Genomic DNA, 24,224 nt, shown 5'->3' with positions numbered 1-24,224 from the left:
ACACCTGCTGAAATCCTCTTTTCTATGCAACTGCTAAAGATACAGGAGCCCTGTGCTCCTTTTCATATGGTCACCCTAGGTTAGAATCAGATGAATAATATGCCCTCGTTCTCTCTAGAAACTCAAGTCTCTGAATTCTGGAATGTGCACTCTTATACAAACATTCTAAAAAGTCATTGTACAGTGGTGACATTCCATCCATGGTTAATAATTCTGTTTATATATGGGAAGTGCAATACTTGGTCCCATTGCCACTATTGAAGAGTACCATGAAAGCCACTTGTTCTTAACACAGACCCTGGGAATTCGAATTCAAGGAACAGTGCTGTGTCACAGACCATTGCATTCTCATTTGTAACTGATGAGGACCTTCTGAAGTATAGCCGACTGAGAGCTCTCAGTAAGGGTACATGAAGAAAAACCGAAAAAGTGTGTGTGTGGCAGCGAGGGGGGAGAATTTAAAGTACAAATATATGTAAAACAGGCAGTGCTCATAAATTCACACAGTGTAAGAACACAAGAACAATGGTCTGTTATTTAATGTGTAAAACACTGTTTTCCCTAGACTGCCTAAAAGATGGAAATTTAATTCTAGTCCAAAGAAACCCAAAATAGGTATCATACATAAATTGCAGCTTTTGTACCCATGCAGGATGGATATTCTTACATTCTAACCATCTTACAGACAAACCACACGTTCCGTTTTAATACACAGAAGGCAGCTATGTCTATTCTTTTTCCTTACTAAAAAGTAACCTCGGGGAACTCAATCCAGATTGGGACACTAGCATAGAGATAGGCAAGGGGGCGGGGGATGGGACATAGCGCATCTCTAAACCTTTTCCCTCAGATGAGATCCCAATCCAGGTAGAGGATCCTGCACCTGCAATGAGCATAGGGGAAAAAAAGCTTATATTAGCTTTTATGGGCCTTTTTCCCTATTCAAATTGTAGAGATGTTGTGGGTGGGGCAATCTGGATTGGGACAACAGCAGAAGCCTAAGGGCTAAAGCCCACCCACTCCCACACTCCAGTCCCAATCTGTACCAAGTCCCACACTCTTATTTTTGAGTAAGAAAAAAAAGAACACATGTAGCTTCATTCTACATGTTAAAGGAATCATACAATTTGACTGTTAGAGACAAGCAAGGAACATCACCTATAGATAGCAATGGAAAGAGGGGTTGTTTAAGTTACATTTGTATATCAGTATAGTTATCAAGCTACCTCTACTGGATCAGGCCTGGTGTCATGGTCATGGCAAGTATTCCTATACAGCAGGCCTGCAGGATATAAGAGTTATGGCCCAAGGCCTTCTCCTAACTTTTTGTGACTAGAAGGAATTCCAGTGTTTGTCAATCTTTCCCATCTTTGTAGTTAGTTAACACAACATTTGGACTAATTAGAACATATCCCTGTAGATATGTAATTTCTTCATATCAAGACAAGAGCAACCTTGCTGTACACCTTGTATGACACCTACATATGCATTGGTGCTCACATATTTGTCACATTTGTGAACATTGCATAAACCCTTGCTGTTTTGCTATTCAGGAAAACACAGACTGGCAGTCTAATATCCTGCAGGACTTAATATTTGCATATATAATGATACCATACGTTTATAATACAACAGTCAGAAATAGTGTCTTGGTTAGCAAAATTGATTAATAGCATCATTAATTACAGTTGCTTTTTACATTAATTAAAATTCAGGTAGAAGGTTAACTTCATAAAACTGTCAGAATTTCCCAACATTAACAATCAAGACAAACAGTTGACTGACATATAGCCAGTTTTCAGTGGGAGAAAAATCTTCTCTCATTTCATGAAGTTAAAACTAAGTTTTATATCTTGAACTGCTTGTACTCCTATGATTTCATTAAATATATAATCTTCATAAGGGGAAGAAATGCCAGTTTACGGCTTTCTTATGTATGAATATATTTATTGCCAGATCAAGAAAGAAAATTGTAAGAATTATGTTGTTTTATAACTTGAACAGTCAAATACTCACTGCTAATGCTTTATTCACATTTGAAATATACGAATCAACCAATATGCAAGTGATGCAATGAGCATGGTACAGCACTTCAAAAAACAAAACAAATAACCACTACTATTGCATCCAATTTATAAATCTATAAAAATTTATAAACTGGATGCACTACTAGTGGTCTTTTTTTTCTTTTTCTTTTTTTGGAGAACTGCGTATGTTCTGATTAATTGCTGTTAAAAAGAAAAAAAGATGGCGGCTGTGCTAAGGTTTAATAACAACTGTACAAAGTTTTACCTGGCAGTCTCTTCAAATTGTATATCATCCACCGATGCAGTCACACAAGGAATGCCGGCATGTTTTTCCGCTTCAAAGAGTTAGGGGTGGGGGGGAAAGAGAGTCACAATCACCAGACAGTTTTCCCTCAACATGCCTTTGCCTTTAAGCTGGATAGATTTGTTTATTTTCTCAGGACTTCATATATAACACCTTTCCCTAATCTTGTACTCTCCAGATGTTTTGGACTACAACTCCCACCAGCCTCAGCCAGTATGGCCAATGACCAGGGATGCTGGAAGTTGTGTTCCAAAACATCTGTAAGGCGTTAAGTTGGAGAAGGCTGACATATGATGTTTTCCTTACACCGTTGCATAATATTATCATATTTTGCTACATTTAAAAACGGTGAACTAGTACACATTGCAGTTTTCTACTAAGTGCATAACTCAGGGGTAGGCAGAAGGTACTGGTAAATCTCTAGTAGATCTCTGGATCTACTAGTAGATCTCTGGGTGATTGGCAGTAAATCGGGAAGAATGTTTTTCTGATTCCCAATTGTTTAACAGTAGCAATAACAAAATTACTTTTTCCACCTACATTCAGTGGCTGTAACGAAGAAAGTTATGGTATGCTCAATTCAGTTCTAGTACTGGAAACAAATTCCTAGTCTGGGGTGGGCAACTTGTAGCCCTCCATATGTTTTGGCCTATATCTTCCATGATCCCTTACCATTGGCCATGCTTGCTAGGACTCATGGAAGTTGTAGGCCACCTGGAAAGCAACAAGATGCCCACCCCTATTTCTACACTACTGCTTTTTATTGGTATTGAAGTGCACTGATAACTGTTGGGGCACATTACACATACTGTATATGGCTTTTCTGGCATTATATCTTGCTTTTTATTCCATAGTATCCAAAATATGGCAACAGATACAAGGTATAAATGCTACAAGGTATAAATACACTAGAGGGAAAGAGCATTACCATGATGGGATTGTATCAATTTGACACAAGGTGTAGATCTGGCCTAGAATGTGCTCAGAGGCAATCTAGTCTTTAATCCTAAGTGTTTATCTTTTCTACCTGGATGTTGTTATTGGATCTCAAAGTTCTAACAAAACGTTAAAGTATCTCTGATAAGTCTGACATCTGCCCACCCTTGGCATACACCCAATAAAATGGAAACAATACATTGGAGTACTCAAATAAAATAAGCTCACATGCCCTTCTTCCTAGGGCAGGAAACTCCATATGCTAGCAGTGCGTGAATTCCACTATTCCAGCTGAGGCAAAAATCTGCCATCCATTCAGAAGTAAATCTCTTGTTGAAGTAAACTGAGAGGTCTTGTTGACAGGGCAGGTTCTGTTCACCAGCACAGCTATGTCACTTTTCTACTCACAAGCCATTTTAATGAAGTGGGCACCGCTATCTCGATGGGAGAGATAAGGCATGCTGCTATTCTACGTAAAAACAAGTTGAAGTCCTTTTAAAAATCTGCTGTGTTTGTTAAATGCTTATAGTTGTTGGGGATACTCACATTGAAACAAAAGTGACTGAAAAGCTGGTTAAAAATGAATTGTTAGGTGACAGTCACAACAAAAATGGGAGCAAAAGTGAGGCAAGAAATTCAATTAGCAAGAATCACCACTATTAAGCGGTACTTTTGGCTCTCACAAAGTCACCACTGAACAAGTAGTTGCATGAAACAGTGGCTATCTGTGGCTAGATCTAATATACTGGTGAGGTAGTACTTGAAGCAATTTAGATGACAGCCTAACAAGTTATACATAATTTCTGAAGGCAAAGATGGCAAAACTTTCCATGGGAGCTTACAGACAAATCTTCCAAGTGGAGAGGCAGGTAAGAAATAAATTATTATTATTATTATTATTATTATTATTATTATTATTATTATTATTATTAATCATGGAATCGCCCTGACTCTTTCACAGACTTTTATCAGGGTGAGCGTGTTGAGACAACATCATCTTCCATTTGAAGCATCCCATATTTCCCCACTGGTTCTTTCATCTTTTTTCTTTCCACAAAAAGTCCATTAAGGGGAAAAACGGAATTGCTGTAGAATATCTTATGATTGGCAATGTCTACCATAGGTGTGGAAAAACTTTTCCCCCCTGTTGAGGGCCTCATTTCGTCGGGGGAAATCTCGCAGGGACTGCATGCTGATGGCAAGAAGGGCCAGAGTCAAAATTATAGAATCATACAATGGTTGAATTGGAAGGACCGCAAGGATCATCTAGTCCAACCCTCTGCAATGTGCAGGAAAACCATTTAAACCATCCATGAGAGGTGGCTGTCCAGCCTCTTCTTTAAAACCTCCAGAGATGAAGAACCCACAACCCCCATAGGTAGACTGTTCCATTGTTGTACTGTCAGGAAGTTTTTCATAATATTTAATCAGAATCTAGGTAGTTGTAACTTATACCCATTATTTCAGGTTCTGCTTTCTGTGGCCATGGAAAATAGTTCTTGGCTATCTTCCCTGTGGCATGCTTTTATGTACTTGAACACTGCTAACATGTCTTCCCTCTGTCTCATTTTCTCCAGACTGAAAATCCCAAGTTCCTTTAGCCTGTCCTCATAGGGCATGTCCTCAAGTCCCTGTATCATCTTTGTTGCCCTCCTCTGAACCTGTTCTAACCTGTCAATGTCCTTTTGAAAATGTGGTGCCCAGAATCTTATTGGGAGAGCCACCCTCTTTTCTCTCTCTTTCTCTTCTTTGCTGACCAGTGGACTGCCAGGGGAAGGACAGCTCAGTCTTCATAGAGGTCTGAGATGATCACTTTCAAAGGGCTTTTAAAATTAGGTTGAGGACTGTTGGGCCCTTGCTAGACGTGCTGGCTTATGCCGGCAGGGAGGTGGGGCCAAGGCGCGCTAACGTTAGCGCGCCTCGCCCAGGCTTCCAGACGTCGGACGGGCAGGGACGTCGGGTCCCTGCAGCGTCCGCCATTTTTTTTTTTTAAAGGGGCCGCGTGCGCCCTGAAGCCGGAGAAGGTAAGTGGGTTTTTTTTTTAACGGGGGAGGGGGGAAGGATGGCAAGGGGAGTGGCAAGGGGGGAGGGCGGGTGACAGAGGGAGCGCCACGCGCCGCCGCTGCCCGAGCAAGCAGGCGAGCGGCACTTGCCCGGGCAATGCCTGGCCTGGGGCGGCATTGCCCTGGCAAGCGCCGCTCGCCTGCTTGCTTGGGCGGCGGCGGCGGCACGCGGCACTCCCTCTGTCACCCGCCCTCCCCCTTGCCACCCCCCCTGCCATCCTTCCCCCTCCCCTCTCTTTGCCCCCCCACGGGCCGATGGGCACAGCGCTCGTATGAGTGCTGTGCCAGGTCCGCGGCTTTTCGCAGCTACTCGCGAGTAAGCGAGTAGCCGCAGAAAGCCGCGGAAGTCACTAGACTTCCCCCAGCCCCAGCCTGAGGCCGGAGCTGGGGAAAAGGTGCGCCATAAGCGAATTCGCTTATGGCGCGTTAGACCAGGCCTCAGGCCTGCCGCCGGATTCCCCTGTGCGTCATGTGGACGCACAGCAGGGAAACCGGCCCACAAAGCGCGCTAAGGCCTCGTCTAGGAAGGCCCTTGTTTGCCCCATATCTGATCTCAATAACATTTGTAGCACAGTTCTATATATGTCTTACTCAGAGGTAAGTCCCACTGAATTCAATTAGCGTTATTCCCAGACACGGAATGGGTGGAGCAAGGGTTCCCAACCTTTTTGGGCCTGTGGGTATATTTGGGGATTTGAGAAACTGCTGTGGGTATTGACAGGGAAATCTGAAGAAATGAAGGTTTTGGGGGGTTTCTTCAGATTTCCCTGTCAGTATCATTACAAAATGGCTCCTATGGTAAGTATGGCTATCACATAATGGAAGCTACAGAGATGCTAGTTGTGGGGGAAGGAAAAGCAAGGCTAGAGGCTGGGAAGAAGGGAAAAATAGCAAGGCAAAGAGGTAGAAGGGAGAGAAAGAGCAAGGGGAGAGGCAAGAAAGAAGACTGTCCTAATATTTTCCAAGGTTTTTCTTAATTTTTTTTTTTAAGGGGCAGGGAGGCAAGAGCTTTGGGCACACCATTGGAGGTCTGTGCAGGTGGTATGGTGCCTGTGGATACCGTGTTGTATCCAGGGGAAACTATATGGGGGCTGTCTATATGCGCTGGAAGCCTTGGGGTGGTTCTGAATCTGCATTGTGTCAGTTACATGACACAGCCATCGATTCGGAGCCACTCCAGAACAAAGAGTTGAAGGGCTCATCTACACCAAGCAGATATTCCACTATGAAAGCAGTACATAAAAGGCTGGAGACACACTACTGCTTTATAGCGGAACTGAAGTGCACTGACAACTGTTGGGGCCCATAACACATACCATATACTGCTTTCATGCTGCTTTCATAGTGTTATAACCTGCTTGGTGTAGATGAGCCCGAAGACTCACAGGAGAAAAATCAAGGACTTAGCCCGACTTTTCCTGCCCATGCGAGCTCAGTGCCACTCTTTCCTGTCTGACCTTGCTCAGGCACTACATCAGCGGCATATTTCCAGGTGGAGGGCAGCCTCTCATTGCTCACTGGAAGCTTCAGGAAGGGGAGGAGGTGAGTCCGGAGAGCCAACAACCACTGGAAAGCCGGCGCAACTTCCTCCTGTGTACATAACATGCTGCCTCCCTGCGCCAGCGATACGTCGGGGTTTGGCGGTGGACTGGCACCAATTCTGCGTGAAGACAGCCCCATGCTTTACTTCCTTTAGACAAGACAATACTGGAGATTTGTAATTTGTTTACTTATGGATATTGGGAACAGGTAGTAGAACTGGTACAACTGCTAATCCTGCACTGGATAATTGCATCACAAGGATGCCTCAGTTTTCTTCAAGTCAGCTCTCTCCATCTGTGTCCCAGATTCAAATGGCCTTTCCTGCTATCACACACTCCTTGAACACAGATGCAGCCCTGCAAGTAACTATTCATTCAAGAAAACATCTCAAACCATTAAGCACCCATTGAGGGAGCATCAACGGGTCATTCCTGACTAAGTATTAGCAAGCAACTGGATTAAGAAAGGAATGTCATCCAGCAATACTAACACTGTATTAACACAGAGAAACTGACTCACTTGCATATGTGTGCTATCTCTATATTCAGTGCACTGTGAAAACTTAGAATTTGTACACAATAGAAATCAAAAGTATAAAGAAAAAGAACAGTTCATATATGAGCACATGGTCATGTTTGTGAGTTTGCTTTTTGTACTTTATCAGATTGTTTCTTCTATCACAATACTCAGGATAAATGACTTGTGATGTCCTGAATATAGATAATGCTAACTCCTCACCCACTTTCCCCGCTGTAGCGTACCCAAGCAATCCAAAGGCCAAAAACTGCTCATTACGGGGGAAATCTATGCTCAGGTCTCCTGACATGAAAAGGGAGGAAGCTGTCTTATACTGAGCCAGACCATCAGTTCATCTAGCTAGGACAGAACTTAGGGATGTCACAGGTGGCCAACTGGGTCTGGGAGTCCAGCGGACTCCCCCATGCCCACCCACCCCGGATCTAGCTCTTTGGGACACGGCACATTCATGAAGCTGCTCTTTGAGCGCTCTGCGGCTCGGTGACCACCTGGCAGCCATCTGCCCTCATCCGGAGCTTCCACTGTGCGCAACAATGGTGGCTCTAGAAATGGCATGTTTCCCAAGTTGCGTCATTAATGGAGTTCACAACAGAGGTTCCAAACAAAGGCAGACAGCCTCGCAGCTTCGTCAGGTGCTTGCCAGGCTGCAAGAAAAAGGTCAAGCGGTGTTGCAAGCGGGATCAGGTGGCAGCTTGGCGGGCATCCAAAAGAGCCAGATGTGGGTGAGTCCATCCATCCCTAACCGAACTTCTTTCAGCCTGGGGGCTGAATTCCAGGACCACATTCCAATGGTGGGTGGGGCCCAAAATATCACTGTATTGTGCCAGCAACTAAACTTTAGGAGAGGTATTTCAATCCTTTGAAAGCTGGGGAACCACCAAATGAGCAGTGGTTGGAGAAAAGGGAATGGAGCCAAGTGAAGGGGCATGGCTATCTGCAAAACCCTGGAGGGCTGGATTTGGCCTCAGCGCCCTGAGGTTCTGCACCTCTGATCTAGTTCAATATTGCCTACACTGATGGATTTCAGACAAGGGGAAGATGCCAGAGATTGAACTTGGGACCTTTTGCATGCAAAACAGAATGCTCAATCATTGAATGCCAGCCCTCCAACACTGGTTTAAATTGTGGCATTGGGAGAAAGTTTGTTTAGCCTTCTCTCCCTAGCCCAGAACAGGAAAAATACAGGTATATTTTATTGTTTTGCTCTGTCTTTATTTTCTTCAATATTGTTTTTATTCTACATATATAGAATGTGGTTAATTTCATGTGGGTCCAAAGCCACATGTATAATAGGCTAAAAACATTGTGCTTATATTTTATAAGCAATGCATTACTAGTTCACATTGCCAAATGAAGTGGGAAACTTGTGAGCCTCTAGATTTTTTTGGCGTACAACTTCCACAATCCCTCACCATTGGTTATGGTGGCTGATAGGAATTGTAGAGCAAAACATTTGGAGGGCGATCAGTTCCCCCCCCCCCCCCCGCCCCACTCCAGGGAGAGGGAACTTTTTGGAGTAGCACCCAGCTTATGAAACAATATTCCCAGAGAGGATCTTAATGGCCTTTTCAGTACCAGGCCTTTTCACTTAGGCTTTTTAAATAACTGATGAGTTGTAGTCTAAAACTCTAATCTTAACATCTGTGTTTTAATTGTGTTTTACTTTTAATAGTTTTAATTGCTTTATATTGTATATTAATGTTGTATTTGTTTTGCGAGTCGCCCAGAGAATTTGTATTCAAGGGATGCTATATAAATATGGAAATAGAAAAACGCTCTCATCCGTCTCAGCCTGTTATGCAAAGGAGGAGGCCACTGAATTTTTCTACTGTAGGTGTGGCTTGACCTGTTCTCTGCTATTATTTTTTAGACTTCATGTTGTGAGTTTCAAATGAGAGATTTAAAAATATAAACAAGTGAAAGAGTTGATGTGTGTATCTGGTATGCTCATTTAATTATTTAATTATTGTGAGGCACCTCATGCAACTGCTAAAGCAGGGTGTTGAACCTCAGGCTTGAGGGGCCAAATACGGCCCACCTGGAGATTCAATCCAACCCTACAGGGCCATATTGCTTTCCCATGTTATCAGGTAGTTCTTGCTTCCCCTCTATCCCACAATTGTTTTGTGGTTTCCCAGCTTTTGCCCTGTATTTTCCCCATTTTAAAAGGTTGAAATGCCTCTCCTAAGGTGTAGTTATTGGCAGTAAGAGCTGAAAACTAAAATATGTTGGAGCTGAATTAGGCCATTGGGCTGCCCCCGTTCCAGCCCCTTGTGCTGAAGGAAGAAAGAAAAAGGGTAAGTCATGAGGCAAAATCCAACATTATGTTAGAGGACCCCTGCTCTGATGACATGACTTTCTCTTCTCCCTTCCACCCCCCAAATCAGCTCTAGAGGGTCCAAACCCTCCAAAGCAGATTTTGAAGGTGCTTGGGGGCAGCAGTGAGATGGTGGGAGGAATCACTGACTTCTGCTGTGCTAGTAAAAGCAATTCTATCAGTGGAAGGACTTAACTGGATTCCACTGATGTTTGGAGTTGATTTATCATTTTTACCTTTGTATTTAAAAGCATATTATATTATGCTTCTTTCTCCATAACATACAAAGCAATGTACAAGATTAAAAACACTAATGGTGCCATCCTATGCATGTTTAGACAAAAGGAAAAAAAGACCTAAAACTCTCAACGTTCCCAAGCCAGCCCCAAAAGTTGAGGACTTTTTTTCTGTCTAAACATGCATAGGGATTGCTCCCTAAGATATTAAAAGCAAGGATAAATCATCATAAAGTTTTCTTGAAATCTAATCAAATAATACTGGTTCCATGTAAATCCTGTTCCAGATAATACTTCTGAAGTTGATTTTAAAAGCAGATTCAGAGCTGTAAATTGTTTTGAGTCCCCAATTGGCTCACTGGGTGAATTTAGACTAATCACTGATTCTCAGCCTAGCCTATCTCACAGGGTTCTTATAAAGATAAAATGGAGAGGAGGAAGACCATGTTTATTGCCTTGGGTTCCTTAGATGAAAGTCGGGCTAGAACTGTAACAAATAAATAAGAGCTTCTCTATGCACGGCTTTTATCCTGCAATCGAGATTGGTTACTCATGGAAGTTTGTGTGTCTCTTACATGATGTCCTCAAGCTCCAGGGCCTCTCCCATGCTTCCTGACCTTTATCCCATATTGTTGTTGTTTTAAAGATTGTAGATAATAAGCTATTTAAATATGTTAAGCTGATTTTCTTGGTGAAAGAGCAAGTGGCACTACAACATAGCATCTTCTAGTGGTTGTATAATGAAACCTATAGCGCTTGCAGATAAAGTAAAGAGGGGAGTGAAAAGGGCTGATCTAAATCCTACAAAGAATACAGAAGCCCTGGTAAAGTTGTGGGATAAAAAGCCTGGAGTTGAGAAGCCCTAAATAACAGATTACACCGAAGAGATTGGGCATTTTACATTGGCAAGACATAAAAAGAAGATGACTTGTCCCATCTAAGACTTACTGACAAGTTTCATTCAACTTTCATGAGAGCAAAATATCCCATAGAACTTTAGCAATTAAATGCCAGACAAGGTGACAAACACACTACCTACTTTCCTTTATTATTTCCATTTGTATTTTGTGCAAAATTGCATGTACAGTTTACTATTGTATTCCAATGGAACTACGGGAGGAATTGAAGCCAATGAAATCTTTTACAGGTTTCTCCTTCTTGAAGGCAAGGCGGGATATGGATGTAACTCTATCCTCCTCGGTTCCTTGGTTTCTCCAAAATTAAGAGAGAGCTCTTAGATCAGATCTGTGGATAGTTACTGCTTTCCTGCCCATCAAAACCGGATTGTTATCATCCTTCTCCTAGGTCGGCTCTCACGTCTTGAACATCTTAACATGACAGGCAAAAACGCATCAGGTGAAACTAGCTCCCCAAAATCACCTCTTCTGCGAATAAAACCTACATCAGTTGATCTTCTGCCTATATATCATGTAACTCTGTATATCATGTAACGCATTAGACCCACCCACCTCCCATTCTGCTAGGGTCGTAGTGGTGGAATCCTGCCAAGCATACCCACTATCTTGGCGCATACTGGGGAGGAAAGGGGGGGCGGGGCGGCGGCACAGCTGATAGCCGTCGCCTCTACTGGTCTCTTCGCGCTGGAAAGAGAAGACGGCGCTTGCGCTTACCAGCCAGGCAGGCTGTGGTGTCGATCCATTTGAGGAGTTGGCCGGGGCTGAGCTCCCCGAGGTGGTTAGCGTGAGCGGGAAAGATGGTCTGGCACATGTGCACTTGCGCGCCTGCCATGGCGCCAGCGGCGGCAGCAGCGCCGTCTTCTCCTGGGGCTCGCGTGCGTCTGCCGCTGCGGGTCAGCTCAGACCTTCCTTCCCCTTCCTGGGCTAATGTGTAATTATGTGCACGGCGCGCTCCTGGGCGTTAAAGGGAACTTGGAGTTTTTTTTTGGCTTGGCGACAAACCAATTCCCGCCTCCTCAGCTAAGCCTGCCGAATGCCTTCGGGAGCGACCCAGAAAAGCGAAGGTGTTCCACCTTTCTTCCCTTACTGAGGCAGGGGTGGCTGAAAAGAGGGCACAGGGTGGCCGGGTTGTTCTTTCACGTCTCTTTTATTTTATTAAAAATGGTCTCCTTTCAGGGTTTACCAAGTAATTGCAAATGTGTAACAACAAAACGAGGCGGTAACTGAATATCGTAGACTCGTTTCTTCAGTGAATTCAATTTTCAGCTCACAAGAAACATAGAAAACCACCAAAAAAAGAAGCATGTTCAACAGGGTGCTGTGTTGCGTTAACTTCCAGTTAAGTGTGTATACAATTTCATCCTTAAGGTGCAATATATACAGATGTTTCAGTCAACCTTTGGCACTGCTGGTTAGTAGGCATTGGCCAAGACACTCATTTTGTGTACCAACTTTCTCCTTCCATTAGTTTGATTTTTCAGTTTTGTGCATTTTAACTTTTGTGACTCTCTTGATTATTCTTTTTTCTCTTATTGCAAAGGGAGGACTAGCTATGGGGAAAAGACTTATCAGCAAACCACATACTAATATTAGAAAGAAAGAAGGTGTGGGGGAAGAGAGACTAGAAAAACCCTGGGCAATTGCCACTGGATAGCATACTGCTGTATAATCACTGGGTTCATCTAAAACATGACAGCTCTTCTGAAAGCAGCCAAATCAATACTATTTATTTGTTACATTTTTATACCATCCAATAGCCAAAACTCTTTTATACCGCCCAATAGCCAAACACTACAAGTTTGCACTGTAGTATACCTCAATGTAAACAGTCGTGAAAGGACTGTCCTTAAAATTACAGTAGTTCATATGGTAGAATAACAACACCTAAAAGAGATTAAGAGTGCAATTCTATGCATGTTTAGACCTGAGAAAAGGCTTACAGTTCCCAGCATGCCACAGTCAGCTGTACTGGCTGGGCTTGCTGGGAGCTGTAGGCCTTTTCTCAGTCTAATCACGCAGAATAGAACAACAGCAGGATAAATTGAGAACAACAGTAACTCTTTGCAAAATGCACAATAGTTCAGTGTAAAATAAATGATGTTCTGATGAGTGGAATGACAGTTATCAGCTACATAATGGTAGTTTTTAAATTACTGTTGTCCCAGAAATGGAATGACAATAGAATCATCATTCCAGAATTGGGATTGGGGAAATTTCAATTTCCTTATTAGAATGGTAATCAAACAGTATGCCTTTTAGCAGCTTTATTATTATCTGTACTCCACAAGTCTGAGAAAAATAGTTTTGTTGGATTAATTTTACATTTGCACTCTGTTTATGCAGAGGCTAGTTTACACCAGCCTTTCAGGTTAAGTCTGACAATCTCAGCCACAGCAGGATTCCTATAGGTAATATCTCTCTGTAAGGTTGAGAATACTGAGCTAGATGGACGGAAAGTATGAAATTTATTTCATACTAGAAATTTATTCTAAGGCAGCTTTTTTCTGGTATTTTCTTATTCCGAGGAATCTAACTGAGGGTCAGCTAGATGTCAGGTATGCAGTAGAGAACCCCAAAAATTCATGGACAATCCTGTAAGTAAAGTAAGTGAACTGACAGGTGGCTCATTCACAGGTTCCCCATATGACATCTGGTGGCGGCACCTGGGAAAGACAAGACTTTTCAATGTAGTGAGGGGATAAGATAAGGAAAAGGCAAAGTTCTCATTGAGATCTAGAAGTTCACATTGGAATGGAATTGCATGATCCTAGCTGCAAGTGTGTCTTTTTCATTATGACTCAACATTAAAGCAGAGAGTTGTGTCCAATGTTAGTCCTACTTTGATTAGACCAATTTAAATGAATGAGACGTTAAATAAGTTAAAGGTATTTATTATTAATATCATCATAAGTTAAATAATTGAAGTTCTATTCATTTCAATGGATCTATTCTAAGAAGGAGTAACAGTAGATACAGCTCAGAGTCTGAACCACCAGTAAGTGCCATGGCAACGGGGCTCTCAGGGTGGGGCTAACAACCCTGTGCCCTTACGGCTTTCTTGTCCCATAGTCATACTAATCTGCCCCTTGAGGCCATGGCTAGACCAGGCCTATATACCGGGATCATCCCGGTGCATCCAAATGACACACGGGATCCTGGGAGCAGGCAGTGATGACCCCTCCATTTGCCTGGGATAATCCTTAGGTTTAGATAAGGCCTGAGTGTCCATTTTATTTCTGTCAACAGACCCTTCTTGTCCCTAGGATTTTCCTCATGCCCCCTTTCTTCTTACCTCACCATTTCCTCAAGCTGATATGTTTCAAACCTCTGTCTTACTTGCTTTAGCTCTCCTGCCCCATAGCCATCTCTTTTTGACCAGCATATTCATCTCTCCGTTACTTCCCCTTCCTACTAAAATATATATAGCTCGCCTGTCCTTAAGATATTCAGCCTTCTTATACAGCCCACTTTCTCTGTATTCTTGACCTTTTCTTATGGGTCTATGTCCTCCGCCTACTCTTTCCTTAGATACCAAATTGTCAGTCCTGTCTAGCCTGCTCCCTTCTCCTTAACTTCCCTTTCTCTTGAGACATCTTACACAGCTTTGTAGTACTCAGTCTTTCTACTTGCCTGCACAGATCTTTCTGGCTGTTTCTGTGTCAGCTTTTAATCTTGGTCAAACTGACCTTCCACTTCCATCTGAGAAGCTGGACAGTTGTGAATCATTCTGTTGTTGACCATTTGATTTCCTCAGCAAGTAGAACACTCGGTGACATCACAGGAGCTTGCCAGAAAGTTCACCACTTCAAAATCCCAACATTCCTTGTATTACAATATAGATATGTACTAGCTCTCTTCAAGCTTTCAAACTAAACATGTGAAAAGAGCAGCAGGGCTGTGCATGCAAGCTTTGCCCCTAACATTCTCATCTCTGCAGGAGAGGTCTGGAGCTCCTTCTGTAAGAATGGGGTTGCTGAAGGTGATCCCATTCCTCCCTATCACATACTCATTTCGAATATCTGAAGGACTCTACTGTAAATCTATTTATCCATATGTATACTTCTTAGTTATATTTAAAGCTGCCTTGGGTGGTAGTAAAACTCTGGTGTTTGCATTTCTGAAATAAAATACTCTTTCTAGCAGATTTTTTGTCAACATATGAATAGAATGTGTCTGTTCAGAAACTCAACCTCTGGATAGATTTCATTATCATGTTCAAAGCAAAGTCCTATTATTTATTTATTACATTTCTATACCGCCCAATAGCCGAAGCTCTCTGGGCGATTCAAAAAACCTAAGTAACAATGCCAATCAATTAACCCTTATGCAAAATACAATTTGCCAGAAAATCCAGCATTGTAGAGGTATCCTAGATGAGGGCATATTTACTAATAATTAGGCTGCACTCAGCACTGAATTTATTTCTGTTGTTACTTTAACAGTTATGTTTGCTGATTTATTATTGTCAGTTGGCACTTTCGTGACGAATCTTGAAATCTATGCTCAGGAAAGCTGGCCTGACTGGTTTTAACCATTGCAGCACAATGATGGTTATAAACCATGAGCAGTGGCCATTATTCCATTATTTCCCCCCTTGCTTTCTCTGGGCTGTACTTTCACTCATATAATGTTAATAATTCAAAAAGAGAGTCCCAAACATTATATTTTAGAAGTTTTAAACATATTTACATTTGGCTTCTATCACTAAATTAAGATCAAAATGTACAGTCACATTTGAATTGTTTACGCTTTTAGCCAGAATGTCCCTTATTTTAAATTCTTTTATGGCGAAGGTTCATCTAAGCTGTGTTTGACCCAGCTGACCAGTGCTTCTGCCCATAGTGTCTCTGTTGTTTGCTATAAGATTAGGAACTGCAAAGCTGTTGGCATCCCAGAGCAATGCAAAGTCTAAATCTGCTCACGTATAAGCCTTCTTGAATTCCCTGGAGCTGTATGTGCTCAGCCTGGATAATGAGATCTCTTTTAGGCAGGAGAAAGGGATTCTGGAATTAAAACGAGAGAGAAAAAAACATAGCCCTTCTAGTTACTACTGCAGAGAGAGAAGGCAGCTATTTTAAACTTCTCTGCAATGACTCGTTTCTAGGAAGGAGACTGTACAGTTACACTGTGAGGGGAATTTAGGGTCAATTTCAAGGTTTTGGGGATAAATCTCAAGTCCTGTGCTTCATGTACACTTTGCTAAAGTTTTGGTAATACTTATACATAGTGAAGAATATATGGTGGGGAAAAGAAAGCCCATTAGAATCCAAGCAAATTTGTCAAAACAAAACCAACTGCTATAGGGAGTTATTCTGTATTTGGAAACTCATAAAGTGATAAATACTGTAATGTTTACGATATGCAGTGTTTCTTCTTTGCAAACTGTAGACTCCAGAGATTTCTGTAAACTTCATTAGAGTACACAGTTCCAAATGAAAGCATTTTCTTGTTATCATATGTATACAAGTGATTTTAATGGTAACCAAGCACAGGAATAACTTACTGGGGTGATTCTTGCATAGAAAAATGTATATGGTACAAACTACTTTCTAAAGACTTTGAGATATACAGCCCAGCCCATGTATGTTTGCTCACTTAAGTCCCATTGAGTACAATGATATCTGATCCAAGTTATGTAAAGCACATTTCCCACGCGCAACTCTTTATTTTACAAAAAGCTAGTGCTGGCAACCCCTCTCAATCTGATTGGGAGCATGGTGCAGGGGGAGATGAGGAATGGTTTAACCCAGTCCCCCATGCCTCTCCTGCTTCTAGGTCTTACATGAATACTGTCCACCACCACCACACAGTTTCCTAGATAGCAGATTCGCAGGTATAAAACATTTCTCAATGGATCTTTTTTATACAGCACTTCTTAAATATTCTGAGACACAACAGAAGCTCAGCCATGGATGGGAGGTGGTGTTTGAAACAGATAAAATCGTAGTAATAATAATAATAATAATAATGTTTCATGATCATTGGAATTGCAACTGAAAGAAAATCTGAAGTCTTATAGTGCACATATCAAAGTCTGCATATATTTTTACATTCGCACAGACCTAATGTTGTTCTAAACAAATACACTTCTGTTGAATATTGAAGTTCCTCTGGTGTTAGACATTTCCTTTTTAAAATAAACAGACCTGAATTTGGTGTTGGTGTTGTTTTTAAAAATACATGTTTATTTGATCTGTGTTGTTAAAAATTCTCAACAGCCATATGTTGCTAGAACCTTAACAAGAAAAACAGGATTTCTTTCTGTATGTATATATGTATGTGTATGTGTGCATGCCCACACACATATGTAATGGGTCAAACTGCTAACTGAAGGAATTAAAAAGGGTTGCCATGGGCCCTTGTTACCTGAATGCCTGGCTTTTTATTTGTTGATAGTGCCCCATACATGACCTCATTTCAGAAGCCAAGTTTCAAAGCACTACAAAACGAAAAATTCAATAAAAATGGTTTTTTGCACACACACAAAAACTAATTCTGTAGTGCAATGTCTTATATTTCTCAAACTGCACCTTGTGCCACATGGCAAAACTGCTTTTAAATGGGGGAGATCTGGGCATGGGTTAGTATCTGATCAAGAACATGCTAAAGCCCCTACATGCACCCGAAATAGCTCTTTGGATCCTGGCCAGAATGCTTAAATTACTCACCGTGTAAAGTTCTGGATAACCCCACTCACTTGTGACTTTTAGGGGAGTGACTCTGGACCATGGCAAGGACGTAGCTTTTAAAAGTACAACTTATTTTTGTAAAATGAAACTTTATTCTAAAATGTATCCAAAATTGCAAGACACAACACCATTAAAACAGATAAATACATATTTATGTACAGAGAGCGTCAAAACACAAAACAATTGTTAATATAATTTTATACCACTTTAATGAGTTTCCATCAACAAAATTTTACAATTTGAAGAAGACTTTTCAGTTGCAAAAGTTTTAAAATCATATGTATAAATTATGTCTACTACAACTCCAATACAGGTAAAGTAAAATACAAAAATAACCAATACTGAAATTCAAATACAAAACCCCAAATAATGTTGCACAGGTACATATGTACACTTGATGAATTCATGCAGTTACACAGTGCAACAAAATTAACTGCTTTAGTTTAAACCTATCACAAAATGGAACAACCATATCTGCAAGCAGAAGAAAATATATTTTTGTAATAAATCATAGTGCATTTAGAAGTTAAATTTTACAAAATGATTGCTGAGTGATTTATTTCTAAAACTCCTCAGTTTGTTCAGACATTCCACTTAATTCTAAATTACACTTCCACTAAATAAAAGTTTCAAAAGATTTGATGTCAAAACATTTGTCTGTTCGCTTCTTGGTCTTTAGTTTTGATATCAAATCTATTAGCAAGGTATTTGTATCACTTCCTTGTTTTTAAAGAAAATGTTTATGCTATATTTGATTAAAAAAAGTCTAGAGTACAGTAGGTGGAATTCAAAGATACCTCGCTTCAAAGAAAGACACCAGACTTGTTTATTATGCGCATGTGTGCGCCCAAGCACCCATATATAAACTGTATATGGTGAACCATCTTTACACCTAAGGCCTCAAACCCAACTGCCTTGATTGCACAAACACAAGTTATCTCAAAGGAATTTATGGCTTGAATGACATTTCAGACGATTAGGTGGGCAGGTGCAAAGTAGGTTATTTGCTTGTTTGGTTGCTTTGCACAAAGTGCAGATCACGTTGTAGAAAGTTAATGTTCAAGGAACTGTGCAGTAAAATATTAAATATGCTCTAAAATGGTGAAACAGCCAAAGAATCATTAAATGAGTAATATGTATGATGGTTCTCTACATGGCTGTCACCTTTCACGTTAGCTGCTGGTTTGGTTTGCCAGAATCCAAGTGTGTAGATTCCATTGGGATTCATCTTTCATCAAATATTAGATGAGACTTTGATAACGGGCATCTATACAGTCTGAGATTTTTCTCTTGGAATTCTGTTGAAGTGTTTTCATTTAAAGTCAGTGAAACACTACCTGCCTTTTAATGTGGAAAATAAATACAATGTACTGATAAAGTGTGGTAAGGAAGGAAGCTTTCTAACGATATTAATGTATGAACCAGAAAAACAAGTGTGTATGTATACATTTCTTTATGAAATACATTGCATTCTGAAGGGTGTTCATATTCTGTACATGAGGTCACTTGGACAAAGATTAATGGGAAAAAATAAGCCAATTTTGTATGCACTTTATGTTATGGCACTTCCAAGAGGGAACCAGTACGCAGAATGAGATGCAGAATGAGATGTCAACTGTACCCATGTTCAATAAAGTTTTTTGAACAATAAAAGGAAGAAACAACTACTACTTTAAAAAGGGAAGTTTGGGCTATTAATGTACATTAAGAGGAATAGGAAAATAAGAATTGTAGGTCAACACAGTGTACATTTTAAATAATCTTGACTACATTTATAATACTATTTCCAAATTCCCTTCAACTAGTCATAAAAAATGTTTAGGTGCACTGAAAATTAATCATAAAAACCGATGGCGGCACTAAATAACTTATTCACATACTTCTGTACCACTTAGCAAGCTACCACTCTGTGTGTTGGGTAGTAAAGAACTGACATCTCATGTGTTTTCTAAAAGAGCTGGAATTCTTGAGTTCATACTTGAAAGAATCATAAGGTTTTGATGTTGCTAAAAGGTATTAATATCGTATGTTTTCCGCATTGCAATTTGCTGCTTTCCCGAGGAAGTACTAATATCTACAGATACAAAATGAATAGGAGAAAGCTATATTTCTCTGTTGAAAAGATAAATGAAATTCAAGTTTGCAAATTATTGGTGCTTAGAAATTAGAGATGTGCATAATAAGCATAGGACTGACAATTTTACTTCATTTGCTATTCCTTGCGCCCAGTATTCACATTGCTCTCACAGTGGAAGAGCTGCAGCATTTCTTTCTGTGCTGAAAAGTAGCTGAGAAATCTTAGACGTGAAACTCCTCCTCCTCCATATTTTAGGGCTTCTCACTTTAACCTAGGAGTGTGGGAACGAGCATTACTGCTGCCGAAGTACCAAGCCCAAGAAGTCTCACATGCAGATACCAAAGATAAAAGGCAGGGATAAAAGGCAGCAGTTTGGAAAGGTTAATAGCAAGAATTGGAGCAGAGGATGGTGCAGTTCTTATACAATTAAAATGAATGTGGCAAGTTTATCAGTGCAGCTCTATCAACCCCTACAGAGATTTTATACTTTAAGCAAAGGGTCACTCTCACTTCTATTTGTCAATGACATTTTAGAATTACTGTACTCCAAACTTTAGGGGCTGCTAAATCTCAGTGTCCAAAATTGTGTTCCAGAATGCTATAGTTTCCCAGGAAATAAATTGCTTCATAGAGCTGTACTACATGATAGATGAATATACAAGTAAAATGTTTGCAATTTATTGAACCATTGCTCTAATGTGTGTTCCAATATTACTGTTGCAAGCATCTGTATTTGGAAGCAAATTCCACTCATGCCATAAGACTTGCTTCTAAATAACGGTTATTTAGGATCAGGTTTTCCTGTTGAGAGAGAACAGTTGAAAGCAATGTATTGTGTAAGGATTTTATTTAATTTTGTTATGGAGTTAATTCAGATTACCAAGGATCTGAATTACTTTAGTAAACAGATTACAATATTTTCTATGTTAAACTAATGAATAACTAATATGCAAAATATTTAAATGTACAGTAGCCTTTCTAAGCATTTTATACTAACATAGCCTAATTTTATTGAGATCCCATTGGTAGTATGTATTGTGTACATTTATGATTGTATTCTTTGAGAATATGGATTAAATTATATTCAGGTATCTGGGAAAAGAGAATTACTGAACATGTTACTACATATGCTGGGTGAGTACTGACTACAATTGGGCTGTGGGTGACCGTGATTATGTACCAACCACAGTGATTATGTGTCACCACACCACCTATCTGGTGTACTAGGGAAATATTGTGAGCTTATTTCAGTGTTTATGTCAGCCTGCAATCTCAGTCTGCTAAATCAAAGATACTGCTATTAATAAGCATATGAGCATCAATAAATCTGTCCTTTAAGTCACTAACATCTGATTTCCCACTAGAAGTTAAAATAAACATAAGCATAGCTGCTGGATTTCTGATCATAGTAGATTGCCTTGCTTCTGAAATTACTCAAGAGGTTACTTGTAGACTCATTAAGAAGCTTAGGGTGTTGACCCCATCTTTTAGAGTAGTCCTTCAAAAACAGATATTTGACCTTTTTTGTGTTCAGAGAGGAATTGGGGTGGAACAGAACACGCCTTTCCACTATGTCTAAGTATTTGAGATAAAATACAGTGGGACTAGAGCTACTTTTGGAAAATGCATGGTATTTGTACATTTTAAACTTCATCTTACAGCAATTTGTTAAGGTTTACTGTACTGCTTTCTACTTCAGTGTTGCTTTCTGATGCTTGTAATGCAATCCTATATGTGTCTACTCAGATGTAAGCCACAAGTTCAATAGGACTTCCAGGTGTGCATAGGACTGCAGATTTAAGGATTATATTTGGATCCTATATGGGACTGAACAAGAAAATTGCTAGTGATTTTTAAAGGCAACCTAGGGACTTTCAAAAATATAGGATTTGGGTTTTTGTTTTTTTTACATTACTGAGGAAGTTCAAAACAAATTGTTTCTCAAAAATGTTTGGGTGGATTTTTTTTTACTTGACAAATAATTGAAGTCTAGCATTCCAGTCTTCTGTATCTTAAATTTCAACAGTTAACTTTCCACTAGATTCATACATATCCAAAATAAAGCTATTGTACACTGTAATCCTATACACACTTACCAGGGAGTAAGGCTCATTGAACTCAATGAGACTTATTTCTGAGTAGACAAGCATAGGATCACAATGTTATAAGTTACAAAGCAGCTGGACGATACATTTAAAAATATGCAAACTCCTTCAATAAATTACATGGATTGGACTAGTATGTACTATATTACATCAGAATCTGTATTGTCAATGATTGCTGCATGGGTTAGAAGAAAAACTTGAAACCACTATGCACGCTTAACAAGTGTTTAACCATATAGGAACAATACGTTTTGATGACAGAACAGGTACTATGTAAATAAGACATATGGCTATACAATCAAAAACTACTCTTGTTTTGAAACAAGAATTGACAGTAGTAATATATGGTGAAAAGGTTTCATACACAAAACCTACAATAATTTACATCATATCCATAGTTATGGATGTTTATAATGTGAGTCACAAAAGAAAAATACATTTTCTACAGAGTATCTTGTGCAAATGTTAACATGTTGACAATAGTTTACTGATGCACTAGACAACTGAAACAGACATAACCCCTTTAGATGTAACTCTCTCCCTTTTCCTTAAAAAGAAACACTTCCAAGGCCGAAAAGAACAAACTGTATAACAAATGCTTTTTTTCTTAGCATTAGGCACTATTTGAAAAAGATGCCACAATAAATTATTTTCAAGGGAACAAGTGTCATGAAGAATAAAAATTTAGCAACTAAACTAATGAAAATTTACCTAATTATTGGTTCAAGAAATAAATGTTGGTAAAAAAAATTGATTCAGTAATATCTTTACTTCAAAAAAGTCTGCAGACAACAAAGCTTCATGCTTTGTAGTGTATATAGCATTTATTTAAGGCTATACTCTGGTTTTGATTCCTAATCTCATACTAAATATATTAACACACAATAAACTGGAAAATAATTGTTAGGGGAAAAACATTTCACTAGCATTTTGAATGTTTCAGAATACAGCTATAATTATAGCAACATTTGGATTTCTACAAACAGTTAAAATTAATGCATTTGATACCTTTCCACCCCAACCATAGATCCACTTTCCCCATGCTAATCAACAAGGAGGGAAGGAAGTTTCCACAATTACACAGCAGATCCCTGTGTTAAAGCCCCTTTTGTATATCTCCTGTATGCTGGGATTCTATAGTTCTGCAGCAGCTTGTTGATTTCATAACAGGCAATTTATACACAGAAATTCACTTCTGTATGGGGCTTCTCTAGAGTGGAGAATACTCAAAAGCTTTACTGCTTAAAAATCTCATAAGGCAAGGACTCTACTCAGAAAGATGCTTCTGTTAGAATGCATTGTCTCTGTGATTGTACTTCTAAATCAATGGCATCATCTTAGATTATCAGTTTGTTGATGTCTGTTTCAGTGTAATCTAGCTTTCCTATTGACAATGTTGACTTTCTGCATAAGGACGATTTAACTAAAGTGAAATCATAATTTCTCTCTCTCCCTCTTTGTTGCGCTCAACAGCCATTTTCAGGCTGCTGTCTGATTGAAAGAAAATTCTGTTTAGCACATTGCGAAGTGCTCTAATCTCTCAAATGAACTTTACATTGTACAAGATGAAACCCCAACAGAATAGTGCATTCATAACTACATTTCGGACTTTACTCATAAGTGGGAACAATACCTTTTAATGGATTTTGTAGCAACTATCTGCAGCTCAATGTAAACCTTTATTACACATCATGATATAAGGGAAATACACAGTGACAGAAAGAAAAAGGAATGGGCTTTACTCACAAAATCATACACTGTTGTACTATGTACAATTTACAACACAATACCCAAACTTAGCATTTCTGCGTAGATACTTTTATAGACACTTAGGGAAGCTCCATACTTACACCAAATGTGTTTCTTGTAGAAAACTTGTAAAGTGTGAGATGAGACATGTATGAACATGACTCTTTAAGTCCACATTTTACAAGTTTATTGCAGAAACACTGGTGTACAAATTTGCCACATTTATTGTAGCCATAGAAATGTGGGGCTTTACTGCACAATCAAATAGTTTCCAACTGTATTTCAGCATTTGTTTGATACTCATATATATTTCTTTTCAGTAATAAGGGGCAATGAACTGAAATAAGCTTGCATTCCTGATTCTACTTCTATTTTTTTTAAAAAATCTAGATGGAGGAGAAGTGCCAGTACGGAATTAAACAAAGCAAAGCAAAACAGCAGCAGCAGCACTCACAAAATGGGGCAGTCATTCGGAAAGGAGAAGGGAGAACTGTGTTGCTTGTTACTAAATTATCTCATAAAACTTTTCAGTACTGTGGCTATCTCTTAACACTCATACTACCATGTTCCTTCAACACAATCAAGAATGTGCTAACTAGAGTAAGAATCGTGTTTTCCCAGCTATTGTGCTCTGAATACTAGAAATTACAATCCTGAGGTAAGACATGTAGAATGGAAAGTGTCCTACAAATGAGAAGCGTGCAGACTAAACTAATACAATGATT

The 24,224-nt window shown here is 39.8% G+C and overlaps 1 protein-coding gene across 1 annotated transcript in view; it reads right to left on the bottom strand.

Moving 5' to 3' along the window:
* The window catches only part of ACOT12 (acyl-CoA thioesterase 12), a 40,635-nt gene extending 28,903 nt beyond the window's left edge, over window positions 1–11,732 (bottom strand). The window contains exons 1-2 of the mRNA XM_063129662.1: window positions 11,594–11,732; window positions 2,293–2,362 (exon numbers count right to left, since the gene is read on the bottom strand). Coding sequence (XP_062985732.1) covers window positions 2,293–2,362; window positions 11,594–11,711 — 188 coding nt within the window. The 5' untranslated portion in view covers window positions 11,712–11,732. The remainder of the gene's footprint in view (window positions 1–2,292; window positions 2,363–11,593) is intronic.
* Window positions 11,733–24,224: the final 12,492 nt, after the last annotated feature.

The sequence above is a fragment of the Elgaria multicarinata genome, chromosome 6 (assembly GCF_023053635.1).
Source record: "Elgaria multicarinata webbii isolate HBS135686 ecotype San Diego chromosome 6, rElgMul1.1.pri, whole genome shotgun sequence".
Classification (NCBI taxonomy): Eukaryota; Metazoa; Chordata; class Lepidosauria; order Squamata; family Anguidae; genus Elgaria; species Elgaria multicarinata.
This window is presented reverse-complemented; position numbering and strand designations above follow the sequence as displayed.